At 48.0% G+C, this 24,540-nt stretch overlaps 2 protein-coding genes across 3 annotated transcripts; one reads left to right on the top strand and one right to left on the bottom strand.

The window, feature by feature from the left end:
• Positions 1-556: 556 nt before the first annotated feature.
• Positions 557-19,589, bottom strand: ADAMTS13 (ADAM metallopeptidase with thrombospondin type 1 motif 13). 2 transcript variants are annotated; one of them, XM_054516925.1, is made up of 29 exons: positions 19,236-19,589; positions 18,863-18,929; positions 17,782-18,065; positions 17,496-17,637; positions 17,027-17,166; positions 16,367-16,450; positions 16,166-16,290; positions 15,759-15,905; positions 15,284-15,418; positions 14,627-14,777; positions 13,913-14,017; positions 13,321-13,472; positions 13,155-13,218; positions 12,516-12,642; positions 12,026-12,174; positions 10,565-10,685; positions 9,910-9,990; positions 9,477-9,658; positions 8,939-9,074; positions 7,239-7,368; positions 6,432-6,621; positions 6,083-6,200; positions 5,648-5,777; positions 4,610-4,814; positions 3,837-4,134; positions 3,220-3,366; positions 2,581-2,757; positions 2,071-2,255; positions 557-1,786 (listed from the first exon to the last, which is right to left on the bottom strand). In XM_054516925.1, the coding sequence occupies exons 1-29, from the start codon at positions 19,299-19,301 to the stop codon at positions 1,628-1,630; spliced, it is 4,197 nt and encodes a 1,398-aa protein (XP_054372900.1). In that variant the 5' UTR covers positions 19,302-19,589; the 3' UTR covers positions 557-1,627. The 2 variants fall into 2 exon arrangements, with proteins under 2 accessions (XP_054372900.1, XP_054372901.1); XM_054516926.1 differs by having other exon boundaries at positions 17,027-17,163.
• REXO4 (REX4 homolog, 3'-5' exonuclease) lies at positions 19,439-24,498 on the top strand. Its single transcript, XM_036393797.2, is given in 9 exon segments — positions 19,439-19,983; positions 20,425-20,783; positions 21,065-21,217; positions 21,921-22,114; positions 22,558-22,629; positions 22,632-22,645; positions 22,915-22,989; positions 23,248-23,322; positions 23,930-24,498. Coding segments are annotated over 9 exon segments (1,239 nt in total). The 5' UTR covers positions 19,439-19,788; the 3' UTR covers positions 24,032-24,498.
• Positions 24,499-24,540: the final 42 nt, after the last annotated feature.

The following is a 24,540-nucleotide window of genomic DNA, read 5'->3' as shown; positions in this document are numbered from 1 at the left end:
TAGGTTTTCTCCCCAAAAATGCGAGCAGAAGTAGCACTTTGCAAGTAGGTGCCCCAGCTGGCAACCTGGTGGTGTCCAAATGGGACAGGGGAACACCCTGAACTCTCCTGAGGGAGGAAGGCAACAGCTGCATTTTGTGCAGATGAACATGGAACACAAGCAGAGCCCAGCTCTGCACAGTCGATCTGGAACAACAAATAGCAGTGAGACTTGGGATCCAGAGCAGGGTGGGAAGACAGATCCCATCTGCTAAAAGGTTACAAAAAAGGGATTAAGGAAAGGATGTCTTTTCATTACCATCTCCTGTCAGACAGGAAATGAAGGCCCAGGGCCTGCATCACCCACGCACTGCAGAGGGATAGCTGATGTATCCAGCTCCTCGAGGATCTCACTTCAGGAATCTATTTTCTGGCTCCTCCAGGAATGGAATGTAAATCTGGAGGCTGGCAAGCAAAAAACTCCAGGTTTAACCAGCAAAAAAAACCAGCTATTAATTAAGAAGAGTATTTGTGGTTGTAGAAGGATGTCAGAGAATCCAACTGAGAGAAAGCAGGAGCAGGGTTAAAACTGCCCAGGCAGAACCATTTATTGCATCCAGCATGAAGAGCAAGTGCAGATGTGTCCAGCCAGGCTCCAGGTGCAGAAAAGACCCTTTAAGCAGTATATTGTGATTTTGAGGAGGATGACAGATTTGGACAAAAGCACAGCCCAATGTTCAAGATACTAAAAAAAAAAGAAATAACCTAAAAATTCATTTAAATGAAACTTGTGTATTTGCCACTGCTCTAAAAATCTCTCTTCCTGCCACAGCTTGTCCATGCAGCCTCAACCACAGTTCTTGTCAAATGAAGATACAGACTGATAGCACAGCTACTGTTCTTATCTGAATAAGTCAGACCTGGCATCAAACATGGCATTAATTCTTTTATTTTCTCACAGAAAATAAAAGGTGGTATCACTGTCAGATACCCAACAGCAGAACCACAGAAAGGCTGGCTGGGGAGGGACCTCAGGATGTCATTTAGTCCTCCCACATAAAGCCAGCTGTCACCAGGGCTTGCCCAGCAGTGCCTCAGTTCAGCTAATTTCTGAAATCATTCAAGTTTTGAGTGACCTGTCCTAGGGTGGCACTGCCCACCCCACACATCTCCTTGTGCTGGCAGTTTATCCTCACACTCATACTTCTGTGCCTTTTTTATTCCATTCCAGAACTTCACTGTGCCTCAGTTTTGAGGAGCATTTACACTGCAAGAGAGTGAATTTAATGGCTAAAATATTACTTGTGCTGTACAGAGGTTTATACTGGAAGACCAAGAAATCAAATGACTCTCCTAAAAGGTCCCACCACATTACAGAGGCAGGACCCTGACACACTCCAGTGCCCAAGTCACCTCCTGCAGACATGTAAAGTGCATTAATGCCAACCAAATCAGACAGGAAACCCATATGAGGAAGATTTGCTAAATATTTGGGGGTTACATAGGTTTTGTATGATCTCTATCAAGACTGAGATCCCAAAGGAGTCAGCAGACATTGCTCTTACTCAACAGATGAGGAAGCAAGAAGATTAAATGTGTGCTGTGAGCAGGCAGCAGTGACCAACTGGGCTTTTCTCAGGGCAGTGCTTTTATTTAGGCTCAATAGCATGATATTCAGCCCAGAAATGGGTTCTGTGATCCTTAACATTCTCGTGGAATTCAATTTCAGCTTGGCTTCCTGTTGACTGCCAGAGGAACTGCTGCTTCCCATGGAACACCACTGTCTTCATGGTGCTGACATCTCGGACCTGCAGCAAGAAAAACCAAACCATTTTATCTCAGCAGGCCAGACATGAAACAAGTGCTTAAAAATACTGGAGACTTGCAGATCGGTCACTCAGGGAAAAGCTGTGCTACAAAGGTTAGAAGAAATACAGTAGATATCAGAAATTATCATTGCCATCAGAGATAGGAACACAACAGAGATCCCAGTCCCTGGTTTGTGACTGAACTGTGTATCTGGGTGGAAATTTCTAATGGAGATGGGTTTGTTCCCAGCCCAACCATCCCCCTGGGGTTCCTGCCTCCTCACCAGGATGTAGTTGAAGTGAGTCTGGTTGCCCTCAGGGCCCAGGTCAGCGTTGAGGGCACGGATGGAGATGCGCTGCCGCGGAGCCACCGTGATGAACGTCCGGCACACCACCCCCTGCCTCTCAGCAGGAAACTGCACGGGATTCACTATCTCACCCTGGGGGCCAAACAGCTGCTGGTCACAGTCTGACAGGGCAAAGGGGCAAGAGAAAATGGCTTAGAGAAGTATCCAGCACCTCCAAGGAAGAAATCGTTTAAATTAAACACAGGCAGAACAGTTTCTTTAGGGATTTTCAGCTGGGCACCTTCAAGTATCAGCAAATACCTGGGGGGGTTTGCTTTAAAACAAAAGAGGAGTCCACAATTAATAGTGAATCCAACACTCCTCAAGAAGGGCATTGTTAGCTGCTAAAAATGAAGCAAGGTTCCCATAGATTTCCACAGGCAACCACCATTCATGGAACTCTGTGGGCCTTAATCTAAAGCAAGAGCAAAACTTTCAGTACAGTACCTTGGTAATATTTTTTGGTTGCAGTTCTGCTGTTGTACTGCAGAATGACCCCATTTCCTGGCAGCACAACTCGTTGTTTCACAATCAGTGTGTTGGTTCTGGAATTTATCAGTGACAGAGGGAGCTTCCTGCAGCCTGTCCGCCACATCATTCGCCCAGAAAACAGCAGGATCTCACCTGGAACGGATGAGCACAGGGCCTAGAAACACTTTTCTTTCAAGTAAAAGCCAAAGTCTCTCTTAGGTCTGGAATCAAGTAATTTCTGCATCTTGTTTCTATCTTATCAAAATCTGTCATGAGAACAGGCCAGTTAACTAATCTAACTGCTGATTCCAGCTAGAGGGTACATTAGTTTTATAACAGGCCAAAACAAGCAGCTTCTTTAACCCCATAAGCTCCTTTCATCTCATATCTACCAACAAACCAGGTAAGAAACCACTGTGTGAGGGGAGAACAAGCAGCATCTTCATTTTGTTCCATCTGGCACCAACTTGGTGGAACAGAAAAACTCAGTAAAATGGTTTCAGAGATTACAGAGGCTCTGAGGCAGCCAGAGCTTCTCAAGGCACCAGAAAAGGTGCAGCTTGAGATGCAGCTTTGCCAAAGGGCCAGGCTGGAGCCCAGAGCTGCAGGCAGTACCTGCAGTGCAGTTGAGGGAGCTCTCCAGGATGGTCACTGAGATCTCCTCCCTCAGGGGACGCCCGATGGCCACTGTGCAGTCCCTGCTCTCCACGCCTGTCATGTTGATGATGCCAGTGGCATTGAGAAACAGGTTTCCACAGACACCTGGACAGCAGAGACAGGTGAGAAACACACCCAGAAGGAACTACAGGAGAAACAATTCCCTTTGTGGCACAATGAACAGGTAAGGTCATATATTCTAGGTAAAGCACAGGAAGAGTCACAGAACCCCAGAACATCCTGAATTGGAAGGGACCCACAAAAGGATCATCAAAATCCAACTCCTGGCCCTGCACAGGACTACCCCAGGAATCACACCATGTGCCTGAGAGTGTTATCTAAACACTCCCTGAAGCCTTGAGCTGCTGTCCCACAGGCTCCCAAGCCAGAAGAGTTTTGGGAAGCACAGGGAAGCGAGTCACTGTTCCTAGCTCAGGTAACATGGACGTGCTGGAACAGCAGGTTTTCCCTCCCAGCCAGATGTCTTCCCTCCCATGCTCCTGTCCCTGTCTGGCAGCAGGATCCCCACAGCCCAGCTGCACACAAGAAGCTCCTTTTGGCCGTGTCCTCCTCACCTCCACTGGGCTTTGTCTGCTCCTGGGGCCCAGCAGACAGAGGCACACCCAGGTCCTTGTGTCTGTGCTCTGGGGCAGCTGCAGCTGTTGGCAGGTGTGTGGCTGGTGTCACTGGCTGCAGCTGTGCCCCAGGGGACTGGGTCCCCCCCTGCTCAGGACAGGGCCCTGCAGAGCAGCCACGCACCACGATGGCCTTGGGGAAGTGCCGGCAGAAAAGGGGGTTCACAGGCTTGTGGGTCAGAGAGCTGAGACAGAAATCCTGCCTGGTCTGAATGCCATTCCCACAGGATGTTGAACACTGCAGAAGAAGAAACCCACAGGCTTTTATCCCTGCATTCCAGGTGGTCTTTGGAAATAAATGCATTGATAAGCTCGTGCCTGATCTGGGGGGGTTCACTGATGCTCTTCTAGCATTTGCCCTGTCAGTGCTCTTGTTCCATCAGCTATAAGATGCCCCCCTTTCCAGGGGACCTTCCAAACTATATATTTAAATTGCAGAACCACTTCCTAAAAAATCCCAAAATATCTGCATTCCAGGAGAAAACATGCCAAAACCATTTCTAGGCTGCAGCCAAAAATTGAGCTGAGGAAGGTGGGAAGCAAACCTACGGCTGCTAAACACAGGGCAGTGGAAAGGATGGAAAACACCCCTGGAAACACTTTAGCATTTCTGTGGGAAGCCAACAGACAAGGCAAAAGTTGTTATTTCTCCCCTACAGCCTTCAGGGAAGGGAAGAGGTGGAAAACTTCTGCATCTGAAGGGGAGCAGGTACCTCTGACCACTCGCTGAAGCTCCACTCGTAAGAGCACGTGCGGATGACACAGGGGACACTGGTGAGGGGCTTCTCTGCCACAGGGCACAAATGTTCCTCCTGCAAGACCTCCTGGCCATGGAGGGTCTGCACACAGGTGACCAGCTGCACTGCCAAGCCCAGCCCACAGCTGGAGGAGCAGGGCCCAGCTGGGGTTACCTTCCACCTGACAGGGCAGGGAGGACAAAAAGTGAGTTAGGGATGAATCCCCACCCTGTCTCTCACTGCAGAAAAGGCACTGAAGCTCCCTCACCCTTCCTCCTTCTTCATCCTCTGCCTCACATAGTCTGTGGTGCTTGGAATGCAGCTTGGGGCAGGTTTGGAGTTGGATACAGAGGGCATTCCCATTTTGCCAGGAACCCACAGATTTCAAATGCACACTGAATCTTACTCTGTGTCCATCACCGCCCTCCCCAGAGTGACACACACAGGCTTAACTGCAGAAAGAATCTTATCTCCCTCCAAAACACACACACCACTGCACTCTCAGATCAAGATCAGACCCAGAGGCCCTGGGAGTGGCATCCTGTAAAAAAAGTTCCAGTAGCTTTCCAGTCCCACAGCAAACAGGGCAGGGCAAGCTCACCACAAATCCTAAGGAAAGTGCAATGCATTTCCTTCAGTTTTCAGAGCAGCTGTTCCAGATTCTGAGAATATTTAATTCTTGCTACTTTCCTTCATGTTCAGTGGAAATTGCACAGCTGGCAAATGTGTCACCACCTTTTGCAGCTGTAGATTTGCTCCTGCTTCCTCAGAGTAATAAGGGATTGAGAGGTTTTCAGTTTTTCTCTGAGGACTTCACTGATTTCTGTCTGAGATGTACCAGCCCAGGAAAGACTCTGAGTTTTCTGAGTATGGAGCAGTGCTACAGTTTTTGCAGTTGGCTGTGCTTCCAAAGAAGGGAAGAGTAGCCTGACCCTTCATTTATCATGTCCCTGCAGACAGAGAGAGAAAGGAAGGACCCCTCACTGTCTCATTGTCTCCTGGTAACTGCTTTACCTTGGCGGGCAGGGGTTGAGCTCACAGATTTCCACCCTGCTCTCTGGCTTTGGCACTGGCTGACAGTTTTCCTCCTGGGTTTCTTCTTTGGTGTCAAAAGCCACACAAACATAGTGCAGCTGAGTCTTACCTAGGAAGGGAAGCAATCTGACTGTGTGGTTTGGATGCAAGGGTTGCAAATAGGTCAGAAGTGTCACATCTGCGTGTACAAAACAAGCAAACTCTGCCCAAGCCATGGCACTCTTACTGCACTCATCCCCCCAGCTCTGAAGCACAGCCAGACCACCCTCCAACTGTTCTGTTCCAAAAAAACTGTGATCACAGCTACTCTTGGAACTGTAGAGAGGGAAAGACCAGCTGGGCCCCGAGGTTCCCAGGCACTGAACTCACACCTACAGCCAAGGAACATTTCCCTGCAGCACAGAAAGGCCTCACCTCTGCCACAGGAGACAGAACACTCCCCAGCTACAGGGCTCCAGACATACACAGTCTGATTTTCCAGCTGGACATGCCCAAGTGGCTCCAGAGGCTGAAGTAAGTGTGCATCTTCCTCCTCAGAACAGAGCAAAAAACAGCTGCCCTAAACAAACCACCGCGAGGAACTGAGGGATCCAGCAGCACAATTAAAGAGGGATGGAGCTGTCTAAAGTGACAGGATGAGCTTTTAACTGGGCAGAGCAGTGGTGCAAACCACTCTCTAGGAGTAAGCTGGTGGTTCTTAACTGGTAGATAAAAGTGCAAAGCTCCCAGTGAGGTTCCTGAAAAGCCAAGCCAGCAAACTCACTTTGTCCCAGCCCAAAGGGCAGACATTGACCACACATGGCACAAGGGAGAGGGGTTTTTCTTCTGCTGGGCACAGGCTGTCATCCACCACAGTCTCCAGGCCATCATGGAACTGCACACAGGTCAGGTTCTGCTGGGCAACTCCAGTCCCACAGACAGCAGAGCATTTATCTCTCTGAGACATCTTCCACCTAAATGGGAGGCAGCTGCATCACCCCATCTCCCATCTGCATCAGGGAGGTTTATTACTCAGGCCACTGCTTACAGAAATGGGTCATGCAGGGTATTCAGCTTCTCTGTTTCAAAAGCCTTGTCTGGATGTGACTGAGAGAACACTTTAAGTCCTTCCAAGGACTAAAAGCACCTAAGCTAAGGGGCTATAGTTCACAGTGCAATCATTTTTTATTGAGCACTAAAAGGTCTCTGAGGGCAACGTCTGGGCAGGCTTGGCCCTTGGTCCTCCTCCCAAAAATAATCAACACAAGGGTCAACCCTCTTTGTTGGCACCATCTTGGAAAGGATGTGAGAGGCATTTCTTCTGGATATATCCTTAAATATCTTAATTTATCAGATTACTGTAAAACATTGAAGAACTATTTCCCATTCCTTCAGCTGACATCTCAATTACCTCACAGGACCAGGACCAGGAAAGGCAGAACATGGTTTGGGATCTGCTACAAAAAAACAACTTCCTACTTCTCTTTTTTTTTTTTTTTTTTTTTTTTTTAGCCTTGACAACACAAATACAGAGCCTGGGTTAAGTAGCAGAGCAAGGCAGGAATTGAGCTGAGCTCCCAGGAACACCAACCTGTAGAGGCACGGCTCCATGGCACAGGGCTTGTGCTCTGGGAGGGGCTGTGGCAGCTCCAGACACTTCAGATCCTCTGTCACTTCATTCTTGGTCTGATCAAAGCACACATGAGCCACTGGCTGCACCCCTGGGACACAAAAGGAAAAGGAATTAAAGTTATAAGTGAACAGCTCCCTGTTATGGAAGGAAGATGCAGAGATTTTGCTTTACTTGATCACCAGGGTAAGAAAATGGGCTGTGTGGGAATTCAGACTTCCTTTAAATACACAAACTGTTTCTTTGATATATAACCTCCCTCAAGAGTTTTAAAGTGATTTTCCAAGGTGAGCACCACAGCAGAGGAGAAGTTTGATTGATAACCCACTGCCAAAATGGAAGAGGTTGCTCTAAACTGGCTGGTTGAAAGAACGAAGATATCAATCCTAATTTGGAACAAATTACTTCTAATGATCTGACTGATGAGGGACAGCAAAAAAGCTCTAGGAGGGAGCTGGTTTTAAATGCCATTGTGTAGAAGTGACCAGGTAATATCATCACAGAGCCCTCATGCTCAAACAGCACCAACCTCCCCAAAGGCATCAGCAACAGCCAAAACCAGAGGCACTGGGAGAGAAACTGGAGACTTCCAGTGCCTGCAGCAGGCAAGGAATGAAATATTCATAAGCTACAGCTATAGAGAAGATTGTTAACAATAATGAACATAAAAAGCAAAGCAGATGAAAAGTCAAACTCAAAGAAATTACAAGCAAAGCTAAAAGGAGTCTCCTTTCAGTGAACGAGCTACAAGGAGAGCCAGGCATTCCTGAATCTCAAGCACCATGACCCTGAGCACTAAATGTCCAGAATCCATCAGCAGCCTTATCTTTGCTCTACCCTCCTGGTTTTCAAATAATGATTATTGCTGAGGAGGGCCTGTGCATCACTTTCAGCTCTCAAGGTGCAATTTCAGCCCAGATTCCCAACTTTCTGTTATTTTAAGTCCCAAGTTTCTCATTCTTTTTTCTGTTTGTGGCTGCATTAGCTGGAGGCTCTGGAACATTTTGAGCTTTTACTTCAGGGTTTCAGCAATCACTTCACCTAGGGGATTTGCTGGAGAAAAGCTCTCCAGGCATAACTAGTTGTGTAGATTGACTTCCATAAATATTCATTAATGCATTTTCTTAATCCTTGTCACAGAAGTCTTGAGAGGCCTGCCAGTGTCATCTGAATTATCTGGTAAACAAGATGTCAGGCCATCTATCAGAGTGAGCTGTTACAATCTGCATTATGATTCCTTCAGGGAGACAGAAAGGATTAGCCATGGCACAGGAATAGAATTCAAAGAAGGAAGTTTCATAATTAGCTCTGAGGCTTTAGTTAGACACCAGATACCCCTTTGGTCTCAGACTTCTGATGTTTAGCCAACTTCAAATTACAGTCTTCAGTAACTTTGAAAAATCTGAGAAAATTATTTAGTCTTAAAACCAAGAGTTCAGTTCAGACCTATTTAAAAATCCTCTTTGTGATCAAACATTTTCAGTATCATTTTGATGATTCAGCTCATTTGCTGATTAGTTAATTTAATTCAAAAGCTCCAGCACTTTTTTCTTTGGTTCAGTTGAACACTAACAATCATTTCCAGCAATCTGCTTTGAAATTCAGTTCAGACCAAAGGAGAAGTCTCCATAAAAAGTCAAGACTGAGTCCTGCTGCCTCACCTTCCCCACAGGTCACTGAACATGGGCCCTGCTGAGGAATCCACAGATAGCTCAGGCTCTCCCTGGGGACAAAGTAGCTGAAGGTGATGTCTGGGTTGGTGGCATTGCCATATTCTTTTGTGTACCTCCTGTAGACCTGGGGAAGGAAAAACTGTGGTCAGTGCAGAAGAAAACTTGGATTTATTTCTTAGGATGGAGGAAGGAGAAGCCAGTCTCCCTTCTTTCCATCCAGTCCTGAGCCTCACTGCAGTGCCTCAGTCCCAGCCAGATGCAGTCAGAGCACCCACCCTGTGAATTCTGGGCACTGAAAGTGAATAAGCCAAGCAGAAGGTTTAACTCAGTGTGGTTTTCCACACACAATCACCCCCAGTGCCAACCCCCAGCCATTCCCAAGAACAGCAATCCCATCACTCTTCAGTGAACACCATCTCCCCCAGCCTTGGACACCTGAATTCACCACAGCTGGATTCTGCAGCAAAGCCACCCACACCAGGCCACTTCTGACTGGCCACCTTCCAACTCTGCTGCTTTCATTCACCTGTATTTCAATTTCTTCCTGTGTTGGCCCATCCACATGGATTTCCTCCAGGCTTGGCAGGTTGTCCTTGGTGAGAAACACTTGGTATTTGATCTGGTTGTCCTCCAGAACTGATGGGTAGGTGACATTCATTGAGATTTTTCCTTTTCCAGCCACCACATACTCTCCTTTAACCTTCACAGCTGGAGAAGCCAGAGGAGCAGTGAGGTTAGGAGACATGATGTGGTCACCAGGATCCCCTGGTGCTGGCTGCCCACCTGCTAGGAACCAGTTTGACCCAAGTTTGGCAGATCCCATGGAGCGTGGCTCCTACGGCTTCCCACTGAAGAGCATCCCACAAGCAAAAGGCAGCACCAAAAATTCCATTTCTTTGTTTGCACAAGCTCCTTTCAGCCCTGCCTGTATCCCCTCCTCTCCTTTTCATCCCACTCACCCAGGTGTGTGAAGAGAGGCCTCCTGTTGGTGACATGGACCGAGGTGGTGTTGTAGGGCAGGGACAGAAATGTCACATACTCTGGAAGGGTGGAAAGGAGAAAGATGTGGTCACCTTCCATCACTGGAACTCTCTGGGAAAGGATGGGGGTTGCAGCTCAGCTCCTAAATTCACCCTGACCCTGCTCCTTGAACACAGTGATGGTGACACAGCAAACACAGCTGAGCTGCATCCTGTGTCCTCTTCTCAAATTTCTTTGGGTCTTTTTAGGTTCTCTGCTAAGATCTCTACATGAGACTGCAAGAGCCAGACCAGTTCCCAAATTTAACAAATCAGGAAGCATGGACAACAGTCTCAAGGACATGGTGGGATTGGTGGGCAGGGCCAGGAGCTGGACCCAATGATCCTTGTGGATCCCCTGGGATATTTGATTCTGTGATCTGATATCACCCCCAGCTCCCAACAATTTATGGGACTTCCCAAACAGTTACATTTCTGACCCACATCCAGAGAATTATGACAAAAAAGGCATTCTGCCCACCTCCCAAAATCCATCTCCATACCCTCCATAAAATAAAACCAAGCAGAAGCAGAAGGGAGAAGATTTGGAACACTGACTGCACACAAACAGAGCCTGAGGGGGAGGACTACACACCTTCAGCTTTCCCTTCTGTGTAGGATCCACTCATTTTGGTGCAGGTGGAGTTGTCACCTCCACAGACCTTGCAGGGATCCATGGACTTCCTGGAGCCCATCTGGCCATCACACCCAAATGCCTGAGCAGAGGGGAGAGTCTGTCAGCCTGGCCTGTTCTGAGAAAACAAGTGAGCAAAAGCAACATTCCTGAGCTCCTGAAACTGCCCTTTCCATTTGGAACCTGGATTTAGGAAGACAACATTGGAAAAGATGTGTTTGTACCTAGAGCTGCCACTGGGCAGCACATGCAAAGCCAGGGGCTGGGAGGTCTTAGCTGAGAGCACAACTCTCAGTAACTGTGACATTTTCTTTCCCATAAGAAGCAGCCCAAAAAATCTCTCCTGTGACCTAAACCCAAAGCTCTGTGCTCTCTTCTATGAACTCTTTCTGGAGGGAGGGAGGAAGGAAGGAAAAAAACAAAAGCCCAAGAGGACAGTAAACATGAATGGCAGGTTCTAAAGGAATCTTTAGCTCCCCAGACTCCAAAGCCAAACTTAGCTCACATCACTTCAGTCCCATGGAACTCAGATGAGAGATTCTATCCCCATTCCCACGAACAAGACTAATTTACACAAAGCTACAGGAGGATCTCAGCAGGCTTAACAGCAAAACATGTGCAACTGCTGAATTTATGCTGCAGCCACTGATCCCAGGCTTTGGAAGCTGCCATAACATGCATATTTATCACTGCTGCCAATGAAAGAGCCAAAATCAGAACAGGTTGTGCCTACACCCTCTGCTGTTCATGGGGGGAAACACCTCACAAAACATGGTGAGCACGAGGATAATGAGAAAAACATAAAATTTACAAGGAGTATTCTGGGAATGTAAAGAAACAACAGAAAACATCCAGCCGGGTCAGCACTGAGCAGTTCCTAAAATGCAGACAGCGCGGGGGAGTTGGATCCAAGGTCATCAGGAAAGAATGCTTTCCTCAGGTCCAACCCAGGAAAAAACTCCAGAAATTAGACTTCAGTTTTGATCAGCAACACTCCAAAAATCAATTTGTTGACTTGTGATGCCCAGGTTTTGCTCCTTATCTTGCCACTGACTCAGTGATTCAAGTCATGGAACTTCCCTCCAAGACACTCAGCATTTTATGGGGCTAATTACAGCAGGCAAGCTGAGCAGCTAATGATGTCTCCTCCACCAACACATAAACCAATTGCTTCTTGGATTAGGGAAGAATAGCCCTGTGTGTTTACTGCATAATTAGCAGAATGTCTTATCTAGAGGGCATTGGATGCACAGACAGAACAGTAGATTTTTGGACTCCATCCAACACACCAAGAACAAAACTCTCTTCTGAAAAGAGCTCACTCTGTTGTTTGGGACGCTGTTTTTTCCTAGCACAATTTCCCCTGGTTCCTGTGGTGCAGATCACCTGTCAAGGGCTCACCTGGAGTCCCCAGTCACTTACTCTGCATCTCCCCATGACACACAGATGGAGATCCCCATGGTGCTCTGTGTCATCCTGCTCACACCTGGTTCCATCCAGGAAATTGTCCCCACGGCTCACCATGAACTCCTTGCCCACAGCCCTGCACATGTGCTTGCAGAGCAGGTCCCCTGGAGCAGGCAGGCACAAGGAAGGAGTTATTCTTTCAGGAAGGCACAGGGCTGCTCATCAAGCAATGGGAAAAAACCCAGAGAGGTTGTGGACTCCCATCCCTGGAAGTGTCCAAGGCCAGATTGGACAGGGCTTGGAGTAACCTGGGGTAGTGGAAGGTGTCCCTGCCATGGTGGGATGAGTTTTAAGGCCCCTTCCAAGCCATACCATTCTGGGATTCTATGATCTCTCAGAAAGCACTCAGGTTTCATGTGAAAACTAAACCACTCAGTGAAATAGCCTTTTCATTCCATAGCACAGAGGTCCATGAGCACCAACTGAGGTTCCAGACATTCCTTACCTTTGGCAAAGCCAACAGCAGAGGTCCAGGTATAAAAGGATGGTGTTTCTACATCAAGGTACAGTGGCTTTAAATTTGTTGCTGCACATTGTTCAGCCATGAAGTCCTGCTGGGTGATCAGACAGGCCTGGATCCCAGAGAGATAATTGTGTAAGGAAAGGAAGTGACTGAGCACTGACATTTAACCCTCTAGCTAAAGGCAAAATGCAGTGCCTGGTGATTAAAACACCCAAACAACTGCAAAGAAAGAAAACCACTTTAAAGGAAGGCTGCAGGATATGCAGAGAATTGTGCTTGGAAGCTGATATCTTTGCAATTTATACAAAATAAATAGATAAGGAAAACAGGAACAATATAAGAAAGCCCATCTGAAGAAAACCATCATTGTGAGTCACTATTTTCCTAGCATCTGTCCTGCTATGGGGCATAGAGAAAATGCTTCATTACATGTGAACAATGCTATTAAATAATCCTGCTGCCTTCCATGGCACAAATACCTCTCCTGCTGTCAGACAGATGGAGCCTGTACACCAGATCTTTACCAGAGCAGTCAGCTGTGGGAAGGACAGTCACAACACACCCATCCCTCAAAGGGCTCAACAGTGAGACAGAAGTGCAGATGCTGCTGAGCTCCATTACCTGTGTATTGCACATCTCTGCTTGCATGCTGGCACCGTGGCACTCCTGGCCCCCAAAAGCAGGCCTGGAAATGACACAATTCTCAACAGAGGCAGCAAGCAAGAGGAAAGCCAAGAGGAAGACTCAGCCCTGAGGCCCTGAGCACAGGCAGGTGCCCACATCTCACCTGGGGTTGTTACAGAAGCGCTGCCTCAGCACCACCCCCCCGCCACAGCTGCGGGAGCAGGGGGAGAGGGGGCTCCAGGCAGACCAGCGCCCATGGACCACAGCCATGGGGTTCAGTTCCTCCAGAGAGCTGCACTGACCCTTGGAGCACCACTAGGAGCAAGAACACACAGCAAGAACAACTGGCAGCAGTGAACACGGCAGGGCTGGGATCTAAAAGGTTGGCACGAGTCCCTGTCTTTGGCAGGCCAGTAACACAGAGTCCCAAGGTGAATGAGGCACCTTCTGACAAGAGGCTGAAGAGTCCCCTTCCTAATTAGGGTCTAACATCAGGCTGGGGTCAAAGCAAAGAGCACACAGGTCATTTCCAGTAGAAGGAGGGCTCAGATATCAGGCTACAGAACTGCAAAGCAGCTCCAGAGATAAAGACAGGGTGGAAAGACCAAAATCAGGACGTGATGGTACCAGTTTAGGACTGGTTTCAGCTCCCTGTCCAAGGGGCAGTGAGTGCCAGGTACCTTCCAGACACTGACAGAGCTTTGCTGTCTGAGCTCCACAGCCCCCACACCCAGTCCTGGTGGGAGCCTCCTTACCTTGTTGATGCCACACTCAGTTCCATCCAGGAGGGGCACCAGAAGCCGAGTACAGCTGGATTTGTCTGCTGGCTGTACATGGCATGAGAGAACTTTACAGATGTCCTGATGTGACAAGAAAATCAGGGAGTTCAGGGAGTCAGGCTCAACAACACAGTCCCAAAAGCCCAAAGAGGGCATGTCCCAGGTTTTCCCCCAGACACCCAATAATGCAAGTTCCTTCATTTTTCCTGCTATTGGGCAAAAGCTGTGGGCAAGTCAAAAGATCCTCACTGTAGTGATCATCAGCTCTCATGCTGGAAGATGATCAACTGAAGCAATTAAAGTTTCACCCACCTTAGTGTTCCCTCATTAACAAAACATGTCCAGATGGCAGCTATTAAACACGCTGTGCTTCCCAGACAAAGGGATTTGGGCCGTGGCAGGGAAGCTGGAGGAATCCAGTGAACAAGAATTCCCCAAGGCAGGACCCTGAGTGGGTGCACCCAGCTGTGCACAACAGCACCCAACTGTGCAAACCTTACAGGAGATTTATGTGGAGGGAGGAGATGATGAAGAGAAGGGAAACATTTTGAAAGTTTTGCCAAGAAATCTGTGGCAGAAAAGCACCTTCGATCCCTTCAGAATAAAAATGCTGCCAGCCAGTTCTCCCGAATTTTGGCTCCTGAACATTTCCCAGCTGCCCTTAGCAGGACAAAGAAACTTTCTACCTACAACATTGGTGTCAGCAAAGGTGCAAGCTGTGGCCACACTCCCAAAGGCAATTTTACACTGCTCATCTGCTCCATAGTACAAGCCAGGCTTCCACCCCGGGATGCTGCCGTCCATGGCCGGCAGGTCATTCAAGCAGCTTGTTTGGCCTGTACTGATAGAAACATGAGGAATAACACTTTCCCAGCTGTGGGTAGTGAGGACAAGGACATGTTTGCAGACTTGTGCTGAGTTTCATCTGGGAGTTGGCTGCTGCTTTCCCAGACAACACATGCTCGCTGTGGGCTGGGATGGATTTAGTTGCAGCAGCTGCCTGGAGATGCTCACAGTTCCCTGCTGCTGGAGTTTTATCCCATTCTTGTCCTGCACCCAGCCAGCACAGCCTGCAGTGCCTGGATGCTCTGATGTTGTAAATAAAATGTGCAGGCTGAGCCAGTGTCTGAGAAATCCAACCCAGCCCAGGCACGTCAGGCACCAACCAAAGCCACTTCCAGCAAAATGAAGCAAAAACTGGGTTTAACCTCAGCAACAAGTGCTAAGAAATAAACAAACCCCAAGCTTTTCACTGTTCCTTATTTTTCAATAAACTTTTTTATTCTTTAAGTTTTTCTCTCCTAAGCTCCCAGCATAGGGAGCTGAAGAACTCAACCATTCCCTTACCTGACAAGGGCCAGGAACTGCTCCCGGCTGCACGGAGACCAGGTGAGGTCGATGCTGTTGTGGTTTCCTGCTGAGCCCATGATGTAACCACTGCTGCTGCACAGATTCCCCTCTCCATCGTGGGCAATGCCAAGGCTGTAACAGAAGCAGCACAGAGCCCTGAGAAGAGGAAACCCAGAGGCTGGAGTCTCCCTTCTCTAAGTAAGGACTGAGCTCCCTCTGCAGCCCTTCCTTCTACTGTTGTCACAAAGGGTTTCTCTCCTCTTTGCAGCTTCTAATTGTCACAGGGCATGCAGGAATGCAAGAAATGGAAGGAACTCTCTCCAAAATAATCCATGAAGATGACCAAAAGAGTTAGAATAATCCATGGGGAATTCCCTTTTATGTCAAGAGGGGCTTTGGCTTCTTTCCTAAACTGGAGGATGTTTTTACCTGAATAAAACCTGCTGGGCTGCTCTGGCAGTTTCCTACTGACCTGTGCCCAATCTCATGGGCTATGGTGACTCCAAGGTCAAAGCCAGTGTCCTGGGTAATGACACAGCTCCAGAAGGAGGAGCAGACTCCCCCTAACTGAGTCACTCCACGAAGCTCCTTGTTCCCATCAGGCAACTCCAGGTCAAACCTAAAGTAAGGGAGACATAAAGAGGAAAGAGCAAAGAACCCCCCAGAGCTAAAAAAGCCAGGTCTAGACATTCAGCTGAATTTATCTGAGCCTTCCTGGTCTAGCTTTGCCAGCCATCTAACATTTCTTTTGACACCAGTGCCCACTGCTCAAATGTTATGATAGAAACATAAAAAATCCAAATGTCCTCAGACAAGCAGAATTGACTAAAATGACCTAATCTTATTTCCCAGCTCCTCCCAGGGCAGGGAGCTCAGCACCTGGTGATGTAGAGGACAATGTCAGCATGCTGGGGGTCAGAGTCGTTCTGGGGGTTCACCTTCTTGCTCCACTCACAGACACTGATGAGGGAGGAGGTGATGTTGGTGGTGATGTTCACCTCTGCCTGGAGGGAAGGCACACATTGCACATTCCAAAGAGCCTGGGGCTTGGGCAGGCCTCAAACACAGCCCTCCCCTTACCTCTGGCTCTCTCAAAACCAGCATTTGCATGAGGTGAACTCTGAAATGAGCCCCCAATGAGGCATCTCTGAGCAGCTCTGCTCCCTGAGAAGAGACAGAAAGGATTCAAGAAACAAGGGGCCTTGGGGACTCCCACTCCCTGTTCCCAAAAATTGGGCTGCACTCACTGCAACACTAACATATGCACTACAAATGTTAAAAAATCTGTCAAGAAATGAGAAGTGGTTGGATGTGTCAGATACTCTGAAGCAGAGAGAAGAATCTGCATGAAAAGTTTCACAGGGTAGAGTGAATGCTAAAGACTCTTCTGCAGTACACACAGAGAAAATTTCTTAATAATAGCAAAAAGAGACATGAAAATTCTGCAACAGAAATAAAACAGTGAAATGTAAAATATTAAATGAATTCAATGGATTTAGCTCAATCCCAGGGTGAGAAAACTCTTTACCTGTGTTGCAACGTTAGTAATGAAATTAAGAGTTACATTTTCTATGTGGATTTTAAATCCTCTAAGATCTCCTTCTACTCCTTGTACAAGGGAATTTGGGGGATTTCACGCCAAGGGAAGCACAGAGGAATGCCCTGCACATGAGCTCTGTACCAGGGACAGGTGACCCCAACCACCCTGGGGCACAGGATCCCAAGCACAGAGGCACTCACAATGTTCAGGTTGGCCAGGATGTAACGTTCTGTGTCCTCTTTGTGGTACAAGTAAACATCTGGCCCTGCCACCACCATCAGCTCCAGATGTTTGACAGCTGCCTCAGCCCTCTTGTGCAGGCGAGGAGGAGCCCACCCTGCTGGACAGCACAGAGGAACACCAGGAGGTTCAAACGCACCATAAGAGGTCCTACAGATCCACTCCCTCTCCCAAAAGACTGCAATAACTCAGCTGCAAGTCCAGGTCTCCAGGGGCTTGCTCAGCTTTCCCACTTCTGGTGGTGTCTTTTACCTGCTAGCAGCTTTAGCAACACACCTGTGCTATCAAAATAGCAACCAGCCACATCAGACACACTGGGTGAGGTGAGGAACCTTTTCAGGTCTACTCCTGTATTTGTAAACACCAATTTTCCCTCTGAGCTCATGGAAGCAATGCTCCAGGAGACAGCTTTTCCAGCAGGGCTGTTACCTCTGGCTGGCTTTGCCTCTCTTGCAGCACTTTTGAAGAGGATGTGGGGGCTGGAGAAGCCGAGGTCCTTCAGCAGAGCCACATCTTTGCTCCTGACTGGCCTGATGTGAATCTTCTCCTCGCCCACGGTGACCACTCCTTGCTGAAGCAGATAAAAATCCACCTCTGAGTTATTCCTAAGATATTTGCTATCCATGGGGATGGCAAGGATTTATTCAGTGGATGGCTCACACATGTTTGGTGCAGGAAGCTGCCAGCCCCAGAGGCTGTTCCTGCTCATACTCACCAGCTGCCCTTCACAGAAAGTGACTCTGCTGCTGGCCCCAGGAGGCTGCAGGGCTTTTCCACCTGCAAAGCAGCTCCCTGGGAATCTCCTCAGTAAAACAAAGGAAGAGTTCACCACCTGGCTGCTCACAAAGGAGGAGGAAAGGAGGGCATGGTCCTCTAGGAATTCAAAGACATAGAGCTGCCCCCAGGCCTGGATGGAGCAGTGCTGGACCCGACAGGGCCTCAGCCCAAAATGTTCTTCTTGACAAGGGCAAGCTGGCTCAGCCACAACAAACTCAGGTACTGAAAGAAATGAAACAAGACCAGAAGAAGGGGAGCAGTTATGAGGAAGGTTGATACACAAAAACCCAATGTAAGGTCTATTTCCCCAGGAAAAATACCCTAAAAATGACAACTGTGACCTCTTGGGTTCATGGTGCCAAGAGCCAGAGAATTTCTGTGCTTTTGTGTATTCCAAAGTGAGGAAAATCTGACTGGGAACACACAACAGAAACTGGCACCGAATTTATTGGAGCATTTGCTCTCTCAATAAGGAGAACAGTTCGTCTAAAAAAGGCTGAGACAGCTTTGTTCCTACAGATTTTTACTGTTACTGAGTGGGAATTATCATAATGCAAAGACACTGGGATGAGCACTAGGTGAACTCACAAGGAGACAACACCACAACACCCTTCCTTTAGAGATTTGAAACTTCAAAACATCTTTATTCTGAGCTATCATCAATCCAGACCCAGAATTCAAATCTCTTTGTGCATTTATTAAAGATAATCATAATCATTAACAAGTATTTAGAGCTACCCTTAGTCTAAAGCTTTTGTCAGAAGAAAAACACTGATACAGAGAATGGGGACTGAGCAGAAATGTGCAAAGAGGTCGAGCACATCTCCTTGAGCAGATCTGAAGCTCTGACACATCTCTCCATCCACTCACACTGAAACCCCAATTGTCTCACTTGCACTGGGACTCAGAAACACCAAACGCTGGTAATTTCAGGGGTTGTTAATCAGTGTTCTCTGCACTTCCAGCCACACCCAAGGGCCAGACGTGCTCTAAACCGAGGGACACTGAGCCCTGCATACCATCAGCCACTGAGCTGGTTCCAAAGTAAGACAGAACATCTCCCGCATCCAGAGCGCCCAGGAATTTCTGCAAGAGGAAGAAGAAGAGCAAAAACAAATGGACATGAGGCTCTCCCTTCGCTGGAGCCGAGCTGGAAGGAACGCCAGCGAACAGCTCAGCAGCCCCAGTGCCAAACCCTCATGGCTGAGCAGGGGCTGCACAAAGGAGGGAACAGCTTTATCTTCGTGATTAGCGAGCTCGGACGGAGCTTGGCTTAGAACCGCGTCGTCTCCTCTTCTTTTTCTTTTTTTTTTTTTCTTTTTTTTTTTTTTTTTAGCTTTTCTTAGAAGGCCGGCAGCGTTCCTGGAAGGGCCGTTGCGAGGTCAGACTCACCTCAGGGAGCCAGCACAGCCCCAGCGGGAGCACGGCGAGCGCCCGCAGCGCCAAGCTGACGGTCATGCCGGACGAGCCGAGCTCTCCCAGCCGAACACCGAGAGATTTCGGCCCAAGGCCTCACGTGGAGCGGAAGGGAAGAGCAGAAGCAGCGTCTAAGCAAACAGCGTCTGAGCAAACACGCTGCGAGCGGGCCCGCGGGGGACGCGGCCGCGCCGGCCGCTGGAGCGCGGCCGCCCTTGCGCAACGACCGCGGCTTCTCCGGATTGTGCGCCAGCCCCGGCGGGCCAAGGGGCGGCTCGGGGGCCGAGTGGCCCTGCGGACACACCCGTGTGGGGTGGGGGTCACCCCGCGACCCCCAGCCCCGGAACCACGGAACCGCCCCCCCTCCGCCCCGGAACCCAAGCGCGGGCCGGCGTTTCCCGGCGGGGCGGTGCGGCGCTGTGCCGGTCCCCCTGCGGTAGCGCCGGCCCGGGTGGGACTCGCTGTCCCCTGATCCCGCTCCCGGTCTCGGTCTCGGTCCCGGTCCCGGTCCCACCCCGCTGAGGCCCCCATGGCCAAGCAGAGCCCAGCGGAGCCGCAGGCGGCGGGGCCGAGCGGCGTGGCCCGCGGGAAGAGCAAGAAGAAGAGGAAGAAGAGGAAGGCCCTCGGGGAAGCGGCGACCGCCTCCAAAGGCCCCGGCATGGCGGCTGTGGGTCCCCCCCGCAACCCGCAGGAGTTCTCCTCCAACTGGAAGGCGCTGCAGGAGGTGAGGGGGACCGGGGGATGCGGTGGGGACAGCCCCGGGGAGCTGGGACAGGGAAGCGGCGGGGCCATGCTGGCAGTGCCTGAATGCAGCTCCGCGGGGCAGGGACACCTCCCACTGTCCCAGCAAACCCCAATGTCCAGCCCGGCCCCCTTGGGCACTGCAGGGATCCAGGGGCAGCCTCAGCTGCTCTGGGCACCCTGTGCCAGCGCCTCCCCACTCTCACTGAGAAGAATGTCTTCCCAAAATCCATCTAACAGTGCTTGAAGTCATTCTCTTTGTCCTGTCACTCCAGGGTCTTGTCAATAGTCCCTCTCCCCCTTTCCTGAAGGCTTCTTTTAGGTACTGGAAGGACACAATTAGGTTGCTCTAAAGCCTTCTCTTTTCCAGGCTCTTTATCTTTTTATTTTTGTTTTGTTTGTTTTTTGTTTAATGTCATTTTAGCTGCTGAAACAAAAGGCAAATAACTCCAAGAAGCCCATCTCCACGGGTCAAACAGACACCAAAAAGAAGCAGCCACTCAAAGCAGCCAAAAGCCCAGAAGTCCCAGCAGTCAATGGGAATGGGAATGTGGTAAAGGCCAAATCCACAAATAAAATGGACAATGGTGCTGCTAAAGCCTGTCCTCCTTTGGCCAAGCCAGAATCCAAGGGGGTTACAGCAAATAAGAACTTAAATGGCACCAAAAGCAATGGGAAAGGCAGCAAAGAAAAAAAGGAAAATGGCATTGTTGTGAAGGAGAAGGATGAGCTGAAACACAAGAGGAGGAAAGCTGAGGAACACGTGGAGCAGCAGCCCAAAGAGTGAGTATTTCAGGCAGCAGCCCTGGATGTGAATATTTATTTGGGGAGGAGCACAGAGAGGTACATTCCAAACAGCTGCACTTTTCCAGACTAAATTCTGAAAGAAATAAGGAACATTTTGCCCCAACTCCTCAGACACAGCAAGAAAACTGCAGAGGTGCCAGTCATAGACTTAATTTTCACAGGGTTTATCTCTTGGTTTTAAAAGTAAACATACTTTTTGTACAACAGATACCAGATTGCTTTGAGAGTGTTAAATGTAATTAAATCTGTTCTCCTAGGGCTGACATCTGGTTTGATGATGTTGATCCCAAAGATATTGAAGCAGCACTAGGACCTGAAGCAGCAAAAATTGCCAGAAGGAACCTGGGGCTTGAAACAGAGCAATGCCAGTCTGTGGAGCAGGTGCTGGTTAAGGAAAAGGCTTTTGATGGGTGAGTGACATTGCAGGGGGAAGGATGGAATGAGAGTGTGAGGAATGGGAAGATAGAAACTTCCAGAGACAGTGAAAGGTTTGATCTGCAACCTTAGAAGCAGCTTAGATTGATGTAAAAATAAAGTACACAGACATTAAGCAGAAAAATCATAAACTCATGTTTCTATAGTTGTAAGTAAGAGTATACGTTAAGTAAGTAAAAAACTGTATTAATAAAATAGTGAAGGGTTTATAATGTCAGGGTGTAATTGTACAGAGTAAGCTAAGAGTTTAGAAGTTATAACAGAAACATCTGTGTACATGTACATAATAGCCCATTAGATAAAAGTGTACACAGTGCAGTAGAAATAAGCAATAGAAAAGTAAAATAAACTTTGTAGCAACTGTCTGTTAGATTAGAAAGTTATATATTTTCTTGTAACAAAGAATTTATAACTACTCTTTAGCCATAACTGATTACTTACTCTCCTAAATCTCACAGCCTCTGAGACTAATGTTTATTTGTATTTATCTGTAGTTCCATCCCTTCAATTAAACAATAACAATAATATCAGAGCTATCAGACTGGCTTCTGATAACTGACCTGCACAGGGAGCTGACATCTCCCTGCCTCTGCTGCCAGGCTTTGCCCTGCTCACATCAAGGTGTGACCCTTGTCAGCTCCTGCAGAGGTGTCCCCAAGGTGTCCCTTTGCCTTCCAGGCTGACCAGGGCCGTGGCCATGGACTGTGAGATGGTGGGGGTGGGCCCCAAGGGCGAGGACAGCATCCTGGCTCGGGTGTCCATCGTCAACCAGTTTGGCAAGTGTGTTTATGACAAGTATGTCAAGCCCACGGAGAAGGTGACAGACTACAGGACAGCTGTCAGTGGCATCCGGCCTCAGAACATAAACTCAGGTACCAGGGGTCCCCCCAAAGAGGGAGAGTTCAGTGGGTTGTCACAGAAGCCTCATTGGCTGAGCTTGGAACAGTTTGAGACCTAATTTGGGAAAACAAAGTGCTGAGATTTGATTTAACTTAATGCTAAGAAAAACTGTGGGAAGAAGTGTTTTTATACAGTGATCACTAACACCTTTGAAGGAATTAACTGGTGGAATATGGTGTAAAAAAAAATCATGTTCTTTTCATGCTGTGCTCTTTATAGAGTTCTCTATACCCTTGAAGGAATTAATTGGTGGAACATAGTATAAAAAAATAAATTTCTCATTATGGAATTCTCTATGTTCTAGCAAGCAGAGATTCAGTGTACTGTACAATAATAACAGTCCCAGGATCAGTTACTTCCCAGAAAAGATGCAATGGTTGCTCATGGAAAGTGTTTCCTTGCGTGGCATTTTTAGGTGAAGACTTTAAAACGGTTCAGAAGGAGGTGGCTGAGATCCTGCAGGGAAGGATTTTAGTTGGACACGCCCTACGAATGACCTAAAGGTACACTGAACATGAACTTTCTGATACATCATTCTGGATCAAGGGACACTGAAAATGGAGTTTCTGATCCATCATTCTGGATCAAAGGAACACATCTGAGCTCCTGGAGACCTCCTGAATGCAGCCCTGCCCAGCCCTGGGTCTTGTCCTTTCGTGGCTTTTAAGTGTCTCTTACAATGGATGGGAAGAAACAATGGGCAGCTGCACATTCAGCTCTGTAAAGTTTCATGCAATAACACATTATAGACTGAAAATGTCACTTTTTCTAGGTCCTACTTCTTGATCACCCTCACAAGAAGATCAGGGACACACAGAGATACAAACCTTTCAAACAGAGAGTTGAGGTAAGAGACTGCTGGGAAGGTGCTCAATTAACAGACTCCAGAGCTGCTGACTCACTCCTGTGCTTGCTTTTACCTCACCCTGTTCCTTCTTTCCTACCTATGCACACTCAAATCTCCTAATTCATTAATTATTCCTGGTATTTCACCAGCAGAGACTAAGATATGCTATTCTTTGAGGACCATATTTTTATATAACACCCATCTCTGTTATTTCGAGTCCTGTGAGACAGCATGGTTTATGATCTGTTCTGTCCCCAGAGTTCCAGGCCATCCCTGAAGCTGCTCTGTGAGAAGCTGCTCAATGTCCAGGTGCAGACAGCAGAGCACTGCTCGGTAGGTACCTGCTCAGAACAGGCAGCTCTGGCTCCTGGTTCAGTCCCCAGTGCTGTGCCTTCATCCCAGTGGAACTCAGCAAGTTCTGCTTGGACTGCAGCAGCAGTGAGATTGTCATCTCAGCTTGCTCACTGTTCATTCATTTCATAAACAACTTCTGCACAAGTCAGCTTCTTAACTCTGAATTCTTGTTAAAATTCCCAGGGGGAAAGGCAGTGATCAAGATCTGCTTAACCTAAAGCAGCATTGTGCACTGTGGCAGGATTGGTAAACTGTGGGAGAGGCTACACCTGAACCTCAGCAGATCCTTTATTTCAGTGGGCAGGAGGATGGAAAAGAGGAATGAACTGGGGAAGCAAAACTGGGAGGGGAGCTCACAGATATTTTATCAATGACAAAATTCTCTTAAGACTTTCCAAGTAACAATCAGAAATACACAGCCTTGTGGTGGGCCCTGGACTCTAAATACACCATTTATCCCTTTCCCTTGGCACTGAGCCTACATGTAAAAAGAGATCATGAAATGTTAATTGGAAGGATGTATGAAAATGATGGAAGATTTAGCTGTTTATTATCTCACATCCTTGTCTGGTCTGTTCTCTCTCAGATCCAGGATGCACAAGCAGCTATGAGACTTTACACTCTGGAGAAAAAGAAGTGGGAAGCTGCTGTTAAGAACAAAGCTAACAAGAAAAATTGTAAAACTTAAAAAACACAGGGCAGAATCTTTCATCTGCAGCATTTGCTGGTTTGATGTCACATTCCAAATTTGGAGATAAGTCAGAACTGACAGCAGCTACTTGATAAAATCAATCCAAAGACAATGCTACAATAACCTGGAAGTACAGGAATGCTGCTGGTTTCCCTGTACCTGATGCCTGCTACTGTGCTCAAACAACCTTTGTAACAAATGCCTAAATGCCTGCAGTTGGGAAGAACTTCATCAGTTAAATTTCTTCAACAGAAATAGACACTGAATAAGCTAAAACAATTAAATTATGATAGAAGAAGGAAGAAACTGTCATTGCTTTGTCAAAACTCCAGGGATTCAAGTCTTTATTTCAAGTATGTTGAGGCCCACAAAGTGAGGTCTACTGCAAGGTGAATTCTTAATTATTGCTGTTAGTTACACAGTTGTGGTACCCAAACCATCAATAAATACCTGTTTGTATATTATTAATAGCCCAGTATTCTTTTTCTCTGGTGAGAAGAATCCTC

Source organism: Molothrus ater, chromosome 20, assembly GCF_012460135.2.
Source record: "Molothrus ater isolate BHLD 08-10-18 breed brown headed cowbird chromosome 20, BPBGC_Mater_1.1, whole genome shotgun sequence".
Taxonomy (NCBI): domain Eukaryota; kingdom Metazoa; phylum Chordata; class Aves; order Passeriformes; family Icteridae; genus Molothrus; species Molothrus ater.
The sequence above is the reverse complement of the archived record's forward strand: the minus strand, read 5'-3'. Positions and strand labels throughout refer to the sequence as shown.